The 19,681-nt window shown below is 47.3% G+C and overlaps 1 protein-coding gene across 1 annotated transcript in view; it reads right to left on the bottom strand.

The window, feature by feature from the left end:
- Positions 1 to 16,661, bottom strand: part of prdx6 (peroxiredoxin 6) — a 28,418-nt gene extending 11,757 nt beyond the window's left edge. The window contains exon 1 of the mRNA XM_078408062.1: positions 16,404 to 16,661. Coding sequence (XP_078264188.1) covers positions 16,404 to 16,492 — 89 coding nt within the window. The 5' untranslated portion in view covers positions 16,493 to 16,661. The remainder of the gene's footprint in view (positions 1 to 16,403) is intronic.
- Between the last annotated feature and the right edge of the window lie 3,020 nt (positions 16,662 to 19,681).

Here is a 19,681-nt window from a genome sequence, read left to right as displayed (position 1 = left end):
GCACCCTCTTCAAAGCTATCACATCTTTTCTATAATGTGGTGACCAGAACTGTACACAATATTCCAGCTGTGGCCTCACCAGTGTTCTGTACAATTCCATCATTACCCCCCTACTTTTATATTCGATGTCCCTTGATTCCGTTAGCCCCAAGAGCTAAATCTAACTCTCTCTTGAAAACATCTAGTGAATTGGCCTCCACTGCCTTCTGTGGCAGAGAATCCCACAGATTCACAACTCTCTGGGTGAAAAAGTTTTTCCTCATCTCAGTCCTAAATGACCTGCCCTTTATTCTTAACTGTGACCCCTGGTTCTGGACTCCCCCAACATCAGGAACATTTTTCCTGCATCTCGCCTGTCCAATCCCTTCAAAAATGTATATGTTTCTATAAGATCCCCTCTCATCCTTCTAAATTCCAGTCTCTTCCAATGAAGAGAGAGGGAATGCAACAGTTACCTAAAATTAATGAAATCAATATTCATACCGCTGGATAGACACAAAATACTGGAGTAACTTAGCGGGACAGGCAGCATCTCAGGAGAGAAGGACAATAGACAATAGACAATAGGTGCAGGAGTAGGCCATTCGGCCCTTCGAGCCAGCGCCGCCATTCAATGTGATCATGGCTGATCATTCTCAATCAGTACCCCGTTCCTGCTTTCTCCCCATACCCCCTGACTCTGCTATCCTTAAGAGCTCTATCTAGCTCTCTCTTGAATGTATTCAGAGAATTGGCCTCCACTGCCTTCTGAGGCAGAGAATTCCACAGATTCACAACTCTCTGACTGAAAACGTTTTTCCTCATCTCCTCATAGCCGCTCCAGTCTTTCAACATATGACAGTCCCGCCATTCCGGGAATTAACCTAGTAAACCTACGCTGCACGCCCTCAATAGCAAGAATATCCTTCCTCAAATTTGGAGACCAAAACTGCACACAGTACTCCAGGTGCGGTCTCACTAGGGCCCTGTACAACTGTAGAAGGACCTCTTTGCTCCTATACTCAACTCCTTTTGTTACGAAGGCCAACATTCTTCACTGCCTGCTGTACCTGCATGCTTCCTTTCAGTGACTGATGCACTAGGACACCCAGATCACGTTGTACGTCCCCTTTTCCTAATTTGACACCATTCAGATAATAATCTGCCTTCCTATTCTTACCACCAAAGTGGATAACCTCACACTTATCCACATTAAACTGCATCTGCCAAGCATCCGCCCACTCACACAACCTGTCCAAGTCACCCTGCAACCTCATAGCATCTTCCTCACAGTTCACACTGCCACCCAGCTTTGTATCATCTGCAAATTTGCTAATGGTACTTTTAATCCCTTCATCCAAGTCATTGATGTATATTGTAAATAGCTGTGGTCCCAACACCGAGCCTTGCGGTACCCCACTAGTCACTGCCTGACATTCTGAAAGGGACCCATTTATCCCCACTCTTTGCTTTCTGTCTGTCAACCAACTTTCTATCCATGTCAGTACCCTACCTCCAATACCATGTGCTCTAATTTTGCCCACCAATCTCCTATGTGGGACCTTGTCGAAGGCTTTCTGAAAGTCGAGGTACACCACATCCACCGGCTCTCCCCTGTCAATTTTCCTAGTTAAATCCTCAAAGAATCCCAGAAGATTAGTCAAGCATGATTTCCCCTTCGTAAATCCATGCTGACTCGGAACGATCCTGTTACTGCTATCCAAATGCTTCTTCAGTCTGAAGAAGGGTCTCGACCTGAAACATCACCCATTCCTTCTCTCCTGAGATACTGCCTGACCCGCTGAGTTACTCCAGCATTTTGTGTCTACCTTCAATTTGAACCAGCATCTGCAGTTATTTTCCTAAGCAAAATATGAGGTAATATGATATAATGAATGATGAAACTTATCCTGGAGGGAATGGTCTTGCTGCATATTAAGGAATTAAGTTTAATCAGGGGAAAGAAACGGAACTTTGTCCAGACCTGTCGGTGGTTAGATTTGGGATTTAGAAGTTTTTTTTTAAATGGGTGCTGCCACAATATATTTCTGGGTCTTTAGTTAAATTAAAAACAATAACCCTCTTGTAACTGACACCGATCGAGAAACCATCTCCAAATACACCTCACGCTGCCTCGGCAAGGCCAGCAGCATAATCATGGACCAGTCTCACCCCGGCCACTCCCTCTTCTCCCCTCTCCCATCGGGCAAGAGGTACAGAAGTGTGAAAACGCACACCTCCAGATTCAGGGACAGTTTCTTCCCAGCTGTTATCAGGCAACTGAACCGTCCTATCACCAACTAGAGAGCGGTCCGGACTTCTATGTCTTTGAAGACCCAATCGGACTTTACCTTGCACTAAACGTCATTCCCTTAACGCTGTATCTATACACTGTGGACGGCTAGATTATAATCATATATAGTCTTTCCAATGACTGGATAGCATGCAATAAAAAATCGTTTCACTATACCTCATGACACGTGACAATAAACAAAAAACTACAAAATTGATTAATATTTAGCTCTGATTATGGGGACATTACATTGGACAGCCAAAAGTCCCACCCTCTTCCCCCCAACCCCTCCTCCTCTCCCCTCCAACCCTCTCTCCCCCTCTCCCCTTCCAACCCAACAACTTTCCTCTTCCCACCCAACCCCCTCCCCCTTCCCACCCAACCCCCTCCCCTCCCCTTCCCACCCAACCCTCTCCCCTTCCCACCCAAAACCCCCCATTCAAACCCCCCCTATTCCTTCCCACCCAACCCACCCCCCCTCCCCTCCCACCCAACCCCCCTCCCCTCCCACCCCTCCCCTTCCCACCCAACCCCCTCCCCTCCCCCTTCCCACCCAACCCCCTCCCCTCCCCTTCCCACCCAACCCCCTCCCCTCCCCCTTCCCACCCAACCCACCCCCCCTCCCACCCAACCCCCTCCCCTCCCCTTCCCACCCAACCCCCTCCCCTTCCCACCCAACCCCCTCCACCTTCCCACCCAACCCCCTCCCCTCCCCTTCCCACCCAACCCCCTCCCCTCCCCTTCCCACCCAACCCCCTCCCCCTTCCCACCCAACCCCCTCCCCTTCCCACCCAACCCCCTCCCCTTCCCACCCAACCCCCCCCCTTCCCACCCAACCCTCTCCCCTTCCCACCCAACACCCCCCCTTCAAACCCCCCCTATTCCTTCCCACCCAACCCCCTCCCCTCCCATTCCCACCCAACCCCCTCCCCTTCCCACCCAACCCCCTCCCCCTTCCCACCCAACCCCCTCCCCCTTCCCACCCAACCCCCTCCCCTCCCCTTCCCACCCAACCCCCCCTTCCCACCCAACCCTCTCCCCTTCCCACCCAACCCCCCCTTCCCACCCAACCCTCTCCCCTTCCCACCCAACCCTCTCTCCTTCCCACCCAACACCCCCCCTTCAAACCCCCCCTATTCCTTCCCACCCTACCCCCTCCCCTTCCCACCCAACCCAACCCCCTCCCCCTTCCCACCCAACCCCCTCCCCTCCCCTTCCCACCCAACCCTCTCCCCTCCCCTTCCCACCCAACCCTCTCCCCTTCCCACCCAACCCTCTCCCCTTCCCACCCAACCCTCTCCCCTTCCCACCCAACCCCCCTCTCTCTCCCCTCACTCCTTCCCCCCCTTTCCCCCTCTTCCCTCCCCTCTCCCCTCCTCCATACCCCTCCCCCCACCACACCCCATCCCTCTCCCCCTCAACCCCCTCCCCCACACACACCCTCCCCCCACAACCCCCCTCCCCCCACAACCCCCTCCCTCCCTCCCTCCACACCCTCTCCCTCCCTCCCTCCACACCCTCTCCCTCCCCCCACAACCCCCCCTCTCTCCCCCCCCCCCAGTTCCTGAATAGAAGTACTAATTTCAGTTGTTCATCCCCAATTATAGACAAAGGAATTCAAGAACTAAATGGGAAGCGTTGCCAATGATGATTTGAATTGGATGAAAGTGGGTCCACAGATGAGAAGGCAGCGCTTGTTTTCCTCTCTGGCCGACACTTGAAACTGTGCCAGTGCAACTCAGAGCAACCGGACTAACCACAACACATTGCTAACACACAGTGCCCCGATTCATCATGAAGAAAAACGGCCAAGTCCACAAAATGGAAACACAGCATTTCACCATCCGGATAAAATCAGAAACAAAATGATTTGCAGCAAGAATCATGCAAATGACAGTTCAAGATGGGAATTGGCTAGGGTAGACCAGCAAAAGATACTTAAAGGGTTGACGTCGGAGATGCAATGGCAACGATTTAAAGATCGTATGGATGAATTACAACAATTGTTCATCCCTGTCTGGCGTAAAAAATAAAATAAAACAGGGAAGGGGCTCAAATGTGGCTAACGAGGGAAATTAGAGGTGGCGTTAAATCCAAGGAAGAAGCATATAAATTGTCCAGAGGAAGCAGCAAAATGGGGGACTGGGAGAAATGTAAAATTCAACAGAGGAGGACAAAGGGGTTAATTAAGAGGGGAAAATAGAGCACGAAAGAAAGCTTGCGGGGAATATAAAAACTGACATTAAAAGCCTCTTTAGATATGTGAAGAGGAAAAGATTAGTGAAGACAAATGTAGGTCCCTTACAATCAGAGACAGGTGAACTTATAATGGCAAACAAGGAAATGGCAGACCCGTTAAACAAGTACTTTGGTTCTGTCTTCACTAAGAAAGTACTAATTTCCACAATTACTAGGGGACCGAGGATCTAGTGGGAGGGAGGAACTGAAGGGAATCCACATTAGTCAGGAAATGGTGTTAGGTAAACTGTTGTGACTGAAGGCAGATAAATCCCCAGGGCCTGATGGTCTGCATCCCAGAGTACTCACGGAGGTGGCCCTAGAAATCATGGGTGCATTGGTGATCATTTTCCAATGTTCTCCCGACTCTGGATCAGTTCCTGTGGACTGGAGGGTAGCCAATGTAACCCCACTTTTTAAGAAAGGAGGGAGAGAGAAAATGGGAAATTATAGACCAGTTAGTGGGGAAGATGCTGGAGTCGATTATTGAAGATGTTCTAGCAGCGCATTTGGAAAGTAGTGACAGGATCGGTCAAAGTCAGCATGGATTTATGAAGGGGAAACCATGCTTGACTAATCATCCGGAATTTTTTGATGCAACAAGTAGAGTGGATAAGGGAGAGCCAGTGGATGTGGTGTATCTGGACTTTCAAAAAGCCTTTAATAAGGCCCCACACAAGAGATTAGTGTGCAAAATTAGAGCACATGGTATTGGGGGGAGGGTTAGAGAATTGGTTGGCAGACAGGAAGCAAAGGGTAGGAATTAACTGGTCCTTTTCAGAATGTCAGGTAGTGACTAGTGGGGGCCGCAAGGCTCAGTGCTGGGACACCAGTTATTTACAATATATATATTAATGATTTAGACGAGGGAATTAAATGTGACATCTCCAAGTTTGCGGATGACACAAAGCTGGGTGGCAGTGTGAGCTGCGATGAGGATGCGATGAGGCTGCAGGGCGACTTGGACAGGTTGGGTGAGTGGGCAGAAGCATGGCAGATAATGTGGATTAATGTGAGGTTATCCACTTTATACAAAAGAGATTTCCACTTTGGTAGCAAAAACAAGACAGCAGATTATTATCTGAATGGTGTCAAGTTAGGAAAAGGGGACGTACAACGAGATCTGGGTGTCCTTGTTCATTGGTCACTGAAAGGAAGCATGCAGATACAGCAGGCAGTGAAAAAAGCTAATGGCATGTTGGCCTTCATAACAAGAGGAGTTGAGTATAGGAGCAAAGAGGTCATTAGACAATAGACAATAGGTGCAGGAGTAGGCCATTCAGCCCTTCGAGCCAGCACCGCCATTCAATGCGATCATGGCTGATCACTCTCAATCAGTACCCCGTTCCTGCCTTCTCCCCATACCCCCTCACTCCGCTATCCTTAAGAGCTCTATCCAGCTCTCTCTTGAAAGCATCCAACGAACTGGCCTCCACTGCCTTCTGAGGCAGAGAATTCCATACCTTCACCACTCTCTGACTGAAAAAGTTCTTCCTCATCTCCGTTCTAAATGGCCTACCCCTTATTCTTAAACTGTGGCCCCTTGTTCTGGACTCCCCCAACATTGGGAACATGTTTCCTGCCTCTAATGTGTCCAATCCCCTAATTATCTTATATGTTTCAATAAGATCCCCCCTCATCCTTCTAAATTCCAGTGTATACAAGCCTAATTGCTCCAGCCTTTCAATATACGACAGTCCCGCCATTCCGGGAATTAACCTAGTGAACCTACGCTGCACGCCCTCAATAGCAAGAACATCCATCCTCAAATTTGGAGACTCAAATTTGGAGACCAAAACTGCACACAGTACTCCAGGTGCGGTCTCACCAGGGCCCGGTACAACTGTAGAAGGACCTCTTTGCTCCTATACTCAACTCCTCTTGTTACGAAGGCCAACATTCCATTGGCTTTCTTCACTGCCTGCTGTACCTGCATGCTTCCTTTCAATGACTGATGCACTAGGACACCCAGATCTCGTTGAACATCCCCTCTTCCTAACTTGACACCATTCAGATAATAATCTGCCTTTCTATTCTTACTTCCAAAGTGAATAACCTCACACTTATCTACATTAAACTGCATCTGCCATGTATCCGCCCACTCACACAACCTGTCCAAGTCACCCTGCAGCCTTATTGCATCTTCCTCACAATTCACACTACCCCCCAGCTTAGTATCATCTGCAAATTTGCTAATGGTACTTTTAATCCCTTCATCTAAGTCATTAATGTATATCGTAAATAGCTGGGGTCCCAGCACCGAACCTTACGGTACCCCACTGGTCACTGCCTGCCATTCCGAAAGGGACCCATTTATCCCCACTCTTTGCTTTCTGTCTGTCAACCAATTTTCTATCCATGTCAGTACCCTACCCCCAATACCATGTGCTCTAATTTTGCCCACTAATCTCCTATGTGGGACCTTGTCGAAGGCTTTCTGAAAGCCGAGGTACACCACATCCACTGACTCTCCCCTGTCAATTTTCCTAGTTACATCCTCAAAAAATCCCAGTAGATTTGTCAAGCATGATTTCCCCTTCGTAAATCCATGCTGACTCGGAATGATCCTGTTACTGCTATCCAAATGCTCAGCAATTTCGTCTTTTATAATTGACTCCAGCATCTTCCCCACCACTGATGTCAGACTAACTGGTCTATAATTACCCATTTTCTCTCTCCCTCCTTTCTTAAAAAGTGGGATAACATTTGCTATCCTCCAATCCACAGGAACTGATCCTGAATCTATAGAACATTGAAAAATGATCTCCAATGCTTCCACTATTTCTAGAGCCATCTCCTTAAGTACCCTGGGATGCAGACCATCAGGCCCTGGGGATTTATCAGCCTTCAGTCCCATCAGTCTACCCAAAACCATTTCCTGCCTAATGTGGATTTCCTTCAGTTCCTCCATCACCCTAGGTTCTCCGGCCCCTAGAACATTTGGGAGATTGTGTGTATCTTCCTCAGTGAAGACAGATCCAAAGTAACGGTTTAACTTGTCTGCCATTTCTTTGTTCCCCATAATAAATTCCCCTGCTTCTGTCTTCAAGGGACCCACATTTGCCTTGACTATTTATTTCCTCTTCACGTACCTAAAAAATTTTTGCCATCCTCCTTTATATTATTGGCTAGTTTACCCTCGTACCTCATCTTTTCTCCCCGTATTGCCTTTTTAGTTAACTTTTGTTGCTCTTTAAAAGAGTCCCAATCCTCTGTCTTCCCACTCTTCTTTGCTATGTTATACTTCCTCTCCTTAATTTTTATGCTGTCCTTGACTTCCCTCGTCAGCCACAGGTGTCTCTTACTCCCCTTAGAGTCTTTCCGCCTCTTTGGGATAAATTGATCCTGCAACCTCTGCATTATTCCCAGGAATACCTGCCATTGCTGTTCTACCGTCTTCCCTGCTAGGGCCTCCTTCCAGTCAATTTTGGCCAGCTTCTGCCTCATGCCTCTGTAATCCCCTTTGCTATACTGTAATACTGACACTTCCGATTTTCCCTTCTGCCTTTCCATTTGCAGAGTAAAACTTATCATGTTGTGATCACTGCCTCCTAATGGCTCTTTTACCTCTAGTCCCCTTATCAGATCAGGATCATTACACAACACTAAATCCAGAATTGCCTTCTCCCTGGTAGGCTCCAGTACAAGCTGTTCTAAGAATCCATCTCGAAGGCACTCCACAAACTCTCGTTCCTGGGGTCCATTTCCAACCTGATTTTCCCAGTCTACCTGCATGTTGAAATCTCCCATAACCACCGTAGCATTACATTTGTGACACGCCAATTTTATCTCCTGATTCAACTTGCACCCTATGTCGAGGCTACTGTTTGGGGGCCTATAGATAACTCCCATTAGGGTCTTTTTACCCTTACAATTCCTCATTTCTATCCATACTGATTCAAGATCTCCTGATTCTATGTCACCCCTTGCAAGGGAATGAATATCATTCCTTACCAGCAGAGCAACCCCACCCCCTCTGCCCACCTGTCTGTCTTTTCTATACGTTGTGTACCCCTGAAGTTAATCTCGTTCGGTAAAACGAATGACAAATAAAGCTATTCTGTATTCTGTTCTGTACAGGGCCCTGGTGAGACCACACCTGGAGTATTGTGTGTTCTGTATTCTGTTCTGTACAGGGCCCTGGTGAGACCACACCTGGAGTATTGTGTGTTCTGTATTCTGTTCTGTACAGGGCCCTGGTGAGACCACACCTGGAGTATTGTGTGTTCTGTATTCTGTTCTGTACAGGGCCCTGGTGAGACCACACCTGGAGTATTGTGTGTTCTGTATTCTGTTCTGTACAGGGCCCTGGTGAGACCACACCTGGAGTATTGTGTGTCATTTTGGTTTCCTGATTTGAGGAAGGACATTCTTGCTATTGAGGAAGTGCAGCGTAGGTTCACCAGGTTAATTCCCGGGATGGCCGGACTGACATATAATGAAAGAATGGATTGACTGGGCTTATATTCACTGGAATTTAGAAACATGAGAGGGAATCTTATAGAAACTTTTAAAATTCTTAAGGGATTGGACAGGCTAGATGCAGAAAAAATGTTCCCAATGTTGGGGGAGTCCAGAACCAGGGGTCACAGTTTAAGAATAAGGGGTAGGCCATTTAGGACTGAGAGTTGTTAATCTGTGGAATTCTGCCACAGAAGGCAGTGGAGGCCAATTCACTGGATGTATTCACGAGAGTTAGATACTGTTCTTAGGGTTAACGGAATCGAAGGATATGGGGAAAAAAGCAGGAACGGGATACTGATTCTGGATGATCAGCCATGATCATAATGAATGATGGTGCTGGCTCGATGGGCCAAAAGGCCTACTCCTGCACCTACATACCATGTTTCTAAATAAAAGAAACATTAAATGCATTACCACAAAAGGCAGTGGAGGTCAAATCAATGGATATTTTTAAGGCAGAGATTGATAGATTCTTGATTAGTGCGGGTGTCAGGGGTTATGGGGAGAAGGCAGGAGAGTGGGGTTGAGAGGGAGAGACAGATCAGCCATGATTATAGACTTGATGGGCCGATAGGCCTAATTCTGCTCCTATAACTTATGAACATTTGGACAGGTATTTAAGACATTTGGACAGGTACATGGACAGGACAGGTTTAGAGGGATGTGGGCCAAACACAGACAGGTGGGACTAGTGTAGATGGTTCATCTTAGTCGGTGTGGGCAAGTTGGGCTGAAGGGCTTGGTTCCGTGCTGTATGACTCTGACTGAAGTTGGGGTTAAAATATCTTTCAATAGAAAACATTGGCAGAATACATAGTTGGGCATAGTATATCAATTTGCATTTAAATACAGCACTGCACTCAGTGACACCATGTTCTGTACAAAAAGAACACATTGTATAATTTAATAACAAAAAACTGCAGATCAAAGATAGACACAAAATGCTGGAGTAACTCAGTGGATCAGGCGGTGCTGCCTGATCCACTGAGTTACTCCAGCATTTTGTGTCTATCTGATCCATTCAAATCTTTGAAAGCCATCTCAAGAAGGGTGGCGGCCCGAAATGTCCCTTGCCTTGTTCTCCAGAGATGCTGCCTGACCCGCTGAGTTACTCCAGCACTCTGTGAAACGTCACCTATCCATGTTCTCCAGAGATGCTGCCTGACCCGCTGAGTTACTCCAGCACTCTGTGAAACGTCACCTATCCATGTTCTCCAGAGATGCTGCCTGACCCGCTGTGTTACTCCAGCACTCTGTGAAACGTCACCTATCCATGTTCTCCACAGATGCTGCCTGACCCGCTGAGTTACTCCAGCATTCTGTGAAACGTCACCTATCCATGTTCTCCAGAGGTGCTGCCTGACCCACTGAGTTACTCCAGCACTGTGCCTCTAACATTGTATCATCTGTTCTTCCAGTCTTGTGTCATTAACAAACAGCTTTGGAAACTGCAATGCAGGTCTTATTAGTGCACCATAACTAAGGATACAAGCTATCCAAAATGGTTTCACAAGCTAACTCTCTAGATTACGCTTTAAAAACTTAAAAGAGACCGTCACAACTATTTAAATTATTGTTTCTAAGTGGCAATTATAAAAGCTGGCAGGTGTGGCTTGCTTGGCCTTGGCACACTGTCTCAACTCAAACCAAGATAAGGGGAGAACATAAAAAACCTTTTGTTTAGTTTAGAGATACAGCGCAAGAACAGACCCACGAGCCCACGACAACCAGCGATCACCCCGTACACGAGCACTATCCTAAGCGCTAAAGACAATTTACAATTTTACCGAAGCCAATTAACCTCCAAACCTGTACGTCTCTGGAGTGTGGGAGGAAACCGGAGCACCCGGAGAAAACCCACGCGGTCACAGGGAGAACGTGCAAACTCCACCCGTAGTCAGGATCGAACCCGGGTCTCTGGCGCTGTGTGGCAGCAACTCTACCGCTGCGCCACCGTGCCATAGTTTAAATCTAAAGATGTGCGGGTTAGCAGGTTAATTGTATCTGTAAATTGCTCCCTAGTGTGCAGGGAGTGGATGTGAAAGTGGGATAACGTAGAACAAGTGTGAATGGGTGATTGCTGGTCAGCGTGGACTCGTCGGGCCGAAGGGCCTGTTTCCATGCTGTATCTTTCAATCAGTTAAAATGACCGATGCAATGTCTAGGAATTTAGCAGCTATCGTGACTGGTTAATTCATCACATGGTCACATTTTCATGAGACAATATTTCCCACAGTAATTGAGACATGTTTGGGGTACAGCTAAAGATTAGTGGGAAGTTTTGGCTTGAAAGGCTTACTGCAAGAAGCTAATTGAAATGTTCATGAACAACCTCGAGTACAACAATTGACAAATCATTAATTCAAGGCTGCAGATGGATCAAATTCACTGTCTGTCGTCGAGAGTTTATGTTGGGGCTCCTGATTAAAAATGGTTCAGTAGTTTAGTTTATTTTCACGTGTACAGTGAAATATAAGAAAATAACTGCAGATGCTGGTACAAATCGAAGGTATTTATTCACAAAATGTTGGAGTAACTCAGCAGGTCAGGCAGCATCTCAGGAGAGAAGGAATGGGTGACGTTTCGGGTCGAGACCCTTCTTCAGACTGATGGGTCAGTGAAAAGCTTTTGTTGCGTGCTAACCAGTCAGTGGGAAGACAATACATGATTACAATCGAGCCATTCACCGTGTATAGATACATGACAAGGGAATAATGTTTAATGCAGGATAAAGCCAGTAAAAGTCAGATTAAAGATAGTCTGAAAGTCACCAATGAGGTAGATAGTCGGTCAGGACTGTTGGTGGTAAGATGTTTCAGTTGCCTGATAACAGCTGGGAAGAAACTGTCCCTGAATCTGGAGGTGTGCATTTTCACAATTCTGTACCTCTTGCCCACACAGCACCAGAGACCCTGTAATCGCTACAAGTAGGATGGAAATGCAGATGCTGGTTTACACCGAAGATAGACACAAAGTGCTGGAGTAACTCAGTGGGTCAGACAGCACCTCCGGAGAGAAGGAATGGGTAATGTTTTGGGGCTCTGACTTTTGTTTCCTCAAGGAATGAAGAGATGGCGCCCGACTGAAATTGAAAGTCTCTGGGATGATATTCCAAACGGCCAGGGACCCACAAAGGGGAACATCCATTTACTTGCGTGTTGTTTTCTCCGTCGCACATGGAGGAACTATCACCCGCAAACAAATAAAAGGCCTTTATAATTGTGTTTTGGCACACAGCCAAGCTATGATCCAGCATTTCTGCACCGTGCGTGCACCTACACACCTTGTTTTGCAATAGTCAATAACGACGGTACATTCCTTATGCCATTGGAAGTGATTTATTTTTACAAATTGTTAAAGACTAAATCGCTAAAGCCGCCCCCAAAAATTGCACACTCGTGACATCGCTCGTTTTGATCAGCTGGTCGTTGTCTTCAAGAATATGAAACAATTCTTGGACAGGACATGTTTAGAGGGATGTGGGCCAAACGTAGGCAGGTGGGACTAGTGTAGATGCGACCTGATGGTCTGAAGAAGGGTCTCGACAAAACCTCACCCATTCCTTCTCTCCACAGATGCTGCCTGACCCGCTGAGTTACTCCAGCACTCTGTGAAACGTCACCTATCCATGTTCTCCACAGATGCTGCCTGACCCGCTGAGTTACTCCAGCACTCTGTGAAATGTCACCTATCCATGTTCCCCAGAGATGCTGCCTGACCCACTGAGTTACTCCAGCACTGTGCCTATAACATTGTATCATCTGTTCTTCCAGTCTTGTGACATTAACAAACAGCTTTGGAAACTGCAATGCAAGTCTTATTAGTGCACCATAACTAAGGATACAAGCTATCCAAAATGGTTTCACAAGCTAACTCTCTAGATTACGCTTTAAAAACTTAAAAGAGACCGTCACAACTATTTAAATTATTGTTTCTAAGTGGCAATTATAAAAGCTGGCAGGTGTGGCTTGCTTGGCCTTGGCACACTGTCTCAACTCAAACCAAGATAAGGGGAGAACATAAAAAACCTTTTGTTTAGTTTAGAGATACAGCGCAAGAACAGACCCACGAGCCCACGACAACCAGCGATCACCCCGTACACGAGCACTATCCTAAGCGCTAAAGACAATTTACAATTTTACCGAAGCCAATTAACCTCCAAACCTGTACGTCTCTGGAGTGTGGGAGGAAACCGGAGCACCCGGAGAAAACCCACGCGGTCACAGGGAGAACGTGCAAACTCCACCCGTAGTCAGGATCGAACCCGGGTCTCTGGCGCTGTGTGGCAGCAACTCTACCGCTGCGCCACCGTGCCATAGTTTAAATCTAAAGATGTGCGGGTTAGCAGGTTAATTGTATCTGTAAATTGCTCCCTAGTGTGCAGGGAGTGGATGTGAAAGTGGGATAACGTAGAACAAGTGTGAATGGGTGATTGCTGGTCAGCGTGGACTCGTCGGGCCGAAGGGCCTGTTTCCATGCTGTATCTTTCAATCAGTTAAAATGACCGATGCAATGTCTAGGAATTTAGCAGCTATCGTGACTGGTTAATTCATCACATGGTCACATTTTCATGAGACAATATTTCCCACAGTAATTGAGACATGTTTGGGGTACAGCTAAAGATTAGTGGGAAGTTTTGGCTTGAAAGGCTTACTGCAAGAAGCTAATTGAAATGTTCATGAACAACCTCGAGTACAACAATTGACAAATCATTAATTCAAGGCTGCAGATGGATCAAATTCACTGTCTGTCGTCGAGAGTTTATGTTGGGGCTCCTGATTAAAAATGGTTCAGTAGTTTAGTTTATTTTCACGTGTACAGTGAAATATAGACAATAGACAATAGACAATAGACAATAGGTGCAGGAGTAGGCCATTCAGCCCTTCGAGCCAGCACCGCCATTCAATGCGATCATGGCTGATCACTCTCAATCAGTACCCCGTTCCTGCCTTCTCCCCATACCCCCTCACTCCGCTATCCTTAAGAGCTCTATCCAGCTCTCTCTTGAAAGCATCCAACGAACTGGCCTCCACTGCCTTCTGAGGCAGAGAATTCCACACCTTCACCACCCTCTGACTGAAAAAGTTCTTCCTCATCTCCGTTCTAAATGGCCTACCCCTTATTCTTAAACTGTGGCCCCTTGTTCTGGACTCCCCCAACATTGGGAACATGTTATCTGCCTCTAATGTGTCCAATCCCCTAATTATCTTATATGTTTCAATAAGATCCCCCCTCATCCTTCTAAATTCCAGTGTATACAAGCCCAATCGCTCCAGCCTTTCAACATACGACAGTCCCGCCATTCCGGGAATTAACCTAGTGAACCTACGCTGCACGCCCTCCATAGCAAGAATATCCTTCCTCAAATTTGGAGACCAAAACTGCACACAGTACTCCAGGTGCGGTCTCACTAGGGCCCGGTACAACTGTAGAAGGACCTCTTTGCTCCTATACTCAACTCCTCTTGTTATGAATTTTCACAATTCTGTACCTCTTGCCCACACAGCACCAGAGACCCTGTAATCGCTACGAGTAGGATGGAACTGCAGATGCTGGTTTACACCGAAGATAGACACAAAGTGCTGGAGTAACTCAGTGGGTCAGACAGCACCTCCGGAGAGAAGGAATGGGTAATGTTTTGGGGCTCTGACTTTTGTTTCCTCAAGGAATGAAGAGATGGCGCCCGACTGAAATTGAAAGTCTCTGGGATGATATTCCAAATGGCCAGGGACCCACAAAGGGGAACATCTATTTACTTGCGTGTTGTTTTCTCCGTCGCACATGGAGGAACTATCACCCGCAAACAAATAAAAGGCCTTTATAATTGTGTTTTGGCACACAGCCAAGCTATGATCCAGCATTTCTGCACCGTGCGTGCACCTACACACCTTGTTTTGCAATAGTCAATAACGACGGTACATTCCTTATGCCATTGGAAGTAATTTATTTTTACAAATTGTTAAAGACTAAATCGCTAAAGCCGCCCCCAAAAATTGACATCGCTCGTTTTGATCAGCTGGTCGTTGTCTTCAAGAATATGAAACAATTCTTGGACAGGACATGTTTAGAGGCATATGGGCCAAACGTAGGCAGATGGGACTAGTGTAGATGCGACCTGATGGTCTGAAGAAGGGTCTCGACAAAACCTTACCCATTCCTTCTCTCCAGAGATGCTGCCTGTCCCGCTGAGTTGCTCCAGCATTTTGTGTCTATCTTTAACAGAAATGGTGGGGTCGACTTAGAAACATAGAAAATAGGTGCAGGAGGCCATTCGGCCCCTTTGAGCCAGCACCGCCATTCATTGTGATCATGGCTGACGTTCACCAGATTGATTCCTGGGATGGCAGGACTTTCATATGAAGAAAGACTGGATAGACTCGGCTTGTACTCACTGGAATTTAGAAGATTGAGGGGGGATCTTATAGAAACTTACAAAATTCTTAAGGGGTTGGACAGGCTAGATGCAGGAAGATTGTTCCCGATGTTGGGGAAGTCCAGAACAAGGGGTCACAGTTTAATGATAAGGGGGAAGTCTTTTAGGACCGAGATGAGAAAGTTTTTCTTCACACAGAGAGTGGTGAATCTGTGGAATTCTCTGCCACAGAAGGTAGTTGAGGCCAGTTTATTGGCTATATTTAAGAGGGAGTTAGATGTGGCCCTTGTGGCTAAAGGGATCAGGGGGTATGGAGAGAAGGCAGGTACAGGATACTGAGTTGGATGATCAGCCATGATCATATTGAATGGCGGTGCAGGCTCGAAGGGCCGAATGGCCTACTCCTGCACCTATTTTCTATGTTTCTATGTCCCCAATCAATAACCCGTGCCTGCCTTCCCCCCATCCCTCGATTCCACTAGCCCCTTCATGGGCCGAATGGCCTAATTTTGCTCCTATCCCTTATGAACATGAATTTATATCTTCGAGTGTAAACCAAATTCTGTACTTCCCACGCATGTTGTTGTAAGACAATAACTGCAGATGCTGGTACAAAATCCAAGGTATTTATAAATTCACAAAACGCTGGAGTAACTCAGCAGGTCAGGCAGTATCTAGACTCAGGAGAGAAGGAATGGGTGACGACCAGTTTGAAGAAGGGTCTCACCCATTCCTTCTCCCCCTGAGATGCTGCCTGACCTGCTGCGAGTTACTCCAGCGTTTGGTGGTATAAATACCACGGTGTGTGGGCAAGTTGGGCCGCTGTGTGACCCCCACGACCGTGCAAAATGCAGCCTGCTTTGTCGGTGTGTGGGGGGGGGGGGGAATGCAGAGTGTGAAGCCAGGGAGGATTTGGAGCAGGGCGGATTGGTTACAGAGTTGGTCACTGCTGCAAGTCTGCACGTCCCCTGCACCACTCACTCTCTGCTGCTCACAGCAACATGGCCCCAACAACACAGACAGACAGACAGACAAAGTCCCTCCCTGGTCACTTACGAGTCTCCCAGCCACTCGTGGAACTTCATCTTGCCCTCTGTGGTGTCCGCTTCAAAGTCCGGGAACGTGTCGCCCAAGTGGATCCCCATCGTCGGTCTTCTCTCCTTTACCTTTCCCAATCTCCCCGGGAATGGATCTGCAGAGGGAGGGAGGCAGCGACAGACAGACAGACCGAGAGAGAGAGAGAGAGAGAGAGGGAGGGAAGGAGAGAGAGAGAGAGAGAGGGAGAAAAGAAGTGAAGGAGGCAGAGAGGGGCGGGGAATGAGAAATGAGTGTGCACCGATAGGCTTAAAGGGAGAAAGTGGCAGCGTGCTTTCATTGTGCAGGTGCTGGGTTATTCCCCCCCACCGAGATAGGCACAGAGTGCTGGAGTAGTGGGGCAGCATCTCAAAGTGGGGCAGCATCTCTGGAGGAAAAGGGATGGGTGACGTTTTGGACCCCTTCTTCAGTCTGATGAGAGGGAGAGAGGGGGGGGAGAGGGGGGAGAGGGGGGGGAGAGGGGGGAGAGGGGGGGGAGAGGGGGGAGAGGGAGGGGGAGGGAGGGAGAGGGAGAGGGGGAGAGGGAGAAGGAGCTTAATTGTCTGGCTGATGTTGCCTGTAAGACAATAAACTAGATCTATAAACTATATACTACATCTATAAACTAAAACTCTCGTTTGTTATCTTGTTTGTTCCAGAACTACAGCCAAAACGATACACGATACTGGTACGATTTTAGGCCCACCTTACTCACCGTTGTCCCTTGGTGCTAATGGAAGAAGTTGCATTGAAATCGGTGTTATATTTTTAAAGTTATTCACATTTTTAAGTTTGAAAGGAGGGGAGGGAGGGAGGGAGGGAGGAAGGAAGGGAGGGAGGGAGGGAGGGAGGGAGGGAGGGAGGGAGGGAGGGAGGGAGAGAGAGAGAGAGAGAGAGAGAGAGAGGGAGGGAGGGAGGGAGGGAGGGAGGGGAGGGGGGCAGGACAGGGTGCTGCACCAATGCAGGAGAGGTTTGGGCCCAACGGGTCCACTTGGTCTAGTAGGACATAAAACACAGAATAGGGTTCGTCTCAGGAACAGGCCCTAAGTCATAGGAGAAGAATGGGCTGAATGGGGGACGTACAATGAGATCTGGGTGTCTTAGTGCATCAGTCACTGAAAGGAAGCATGCAGGTACAGCAGGCAGTGAAGAAAGCCAATGGAATGTTGGCCTTCATAACAAAAGGAGTTGAGTATAGGAGCAAAGAGGTCCTTCTGCAGTTGTACAGGGCCCTAGTGAGACCGCACCTGGAGTACTGTGTGCAGTTTTGGTCTCCAAATTTGAGGAAGGATATTCTTGCTATTGAGGGCATGCAGCGTAGGTTCACTAGGTTAATTCTGAGGTGAGGAAAAACTTTTTCAGTCAGAGAGTTGTGAATCTGTGGAATTCTCTGCCTCAGAAGGCAGTGGAGGCCAATTCTCTGAATGCATTCAAGAGAGAGCTAGATAGAGCTCTTAAGGATAGCGGAGTCGGGGGGTATGGGGAGAGGGCAGGAACGGGGCACTGATTGAGAATGATCAGCCATGATCACATTGAATGGTGGTGCTGGCTCGAAGGGCCGAATGGCCTCCTCCTGCACCTATTGTCTGTTGTCTAATTAGGCCATTCAGCCCATCGGGTCTGCTCCACCATTCTGACCCCATCTGTCCGATCTATCTTTCCGTCACAACCCCAATCTCCTGCCTTTCCCCCACAATCAATAGACAATAGGTGCAGGAGGAGGCCATTTGGCCCTTCGAGCCAGCACCACCATTCGATGTGATCATGGCTGATCATTCTCAATCAGTACCCCGTTCCTGCCTTCTCCCCATACCCCCTGACTCCGCTATGCAGGTTAATTGACTGGGTAAATATAAAAATTGTTCCTAGTGTGTGTAGGATAGTGTTAATGTGCAGGGATCGCTGGGCGGCACGGGCTCGGTGGGCCGAAGGGCCTGTTTCCGCCCTGTATCACTAAATCTAAAAAAAAATCTAAAAAGTAACTGTAACAATGACCACAGAAATGTTTAAGAAACACCTTATTGAACTTGTTGGAAGAAATGGTGTTGCCTTATCCTTATTTTCACAACCAGCCTTTCTAAGCCTAAATGGAGAAATGGTGAAGAAACTAGGAGTTTCTCTGGCAAGAGAGAGAGGAACAGAAAACTTTTACTTGAAGAAGCCAAGAATGAAAAGGAAAAGCTTCGAAAAAGTTCATGTTCATTAAAATGGATGCCACCACTCGTTAGAGATAACTATTTTGCCATCAATGCTAGATTTGTTGATGAAAACTAATAAAATAGTAACTTGGACATTAGGAGTAAAGGACACCAAGGCACATCATGACAGCATTTATCTCCAGAACTAAGTGGAAGAAATATTGAAAGATTTTGAAATTAAGAAAGACCGGATTCTATGCATCGTCACTGATAATGTTTCAAATATGTTAAGCACAATAGAAAAGATTAATAGAGTTGAAGAAGAAAAAGTCACTACTGAAAGGGAGATCTCTGATGCAGATTCTGAAACTGAAATAGCAGAAATAGAACAGAATGATGAAACTTTAAACGATATTGTTGAGGAGGCATCTCAGCTGTGTCCAATCCAATGTATGAGTTGTGCTGTACATACATTGCAACTAGCAATAGGAGATGGATGAGAAGAACACCATGCCACTACTCTGATAGGTCAGGGCAGGCAAGTAGCCACAGCAGCTAGGACCTCTACAATTGATGCTATCCTCCAGAGACGTGCAGGAAAGGGAGCTATTTTGGACAAAGCAACTCGCTGGGGCAGCACATATATGATGGTTAAGCATTTGCTTGACCTAAAACCCTTTCTAGAAGACATTGATAATTCCAAGGTCTTACTGACTGAAAGTCAATGGAGGGAGGTATCGCAATTAGAAGCTCTGCTTGCTCACCCTTATGTAGTCACCAAAAAGCTGCAAGCAGAGGATTTAACTCCTGGTACATTTTTTAGATTTTTTTAGATTTAGATTTAGATATACAGCGCGGAAACAGGCCCTTCGGCCCACCGGGTCCGCGCTGCCCAGCGATTCCCCCCACATTAACACTATCCTACACACACTAGGGACAATTTTTACATTTTACCCAGCCAATTAACCTACAATCCTGTACGTCTTTGGAGTGTGGGAGGAAACCGAAGATCTCGGAGAAAACCCACACAGATCACGGGGAGAACGTACAAACTCCGTACAGACGGCGCCCGTAGTCAGGATCGAACCTGAGTCTCCGGCGCTGCATTCGCTGTAAGGCAGC

This window comes from Rhinoraja longicauda, chromosome 11 (assembly GCF_053455715.1).
Source record: "Rhinoraja longicauda isolate Sanriku21f chromosome 11, sRhiLon1.1, whole genome shotgun sequence".
Lineage (NCBI taxonomy): Eukaryota > Metazoa > Chordata > Chondrichthyes > Rajiformes > Arhynchobatidae > Rhinoraja > Rhinoraja longicauda.
Note: the sequence above shows the minus strand (reverse complement) of the source record. Positions and strands in the feature narration are given on the sequence as shown.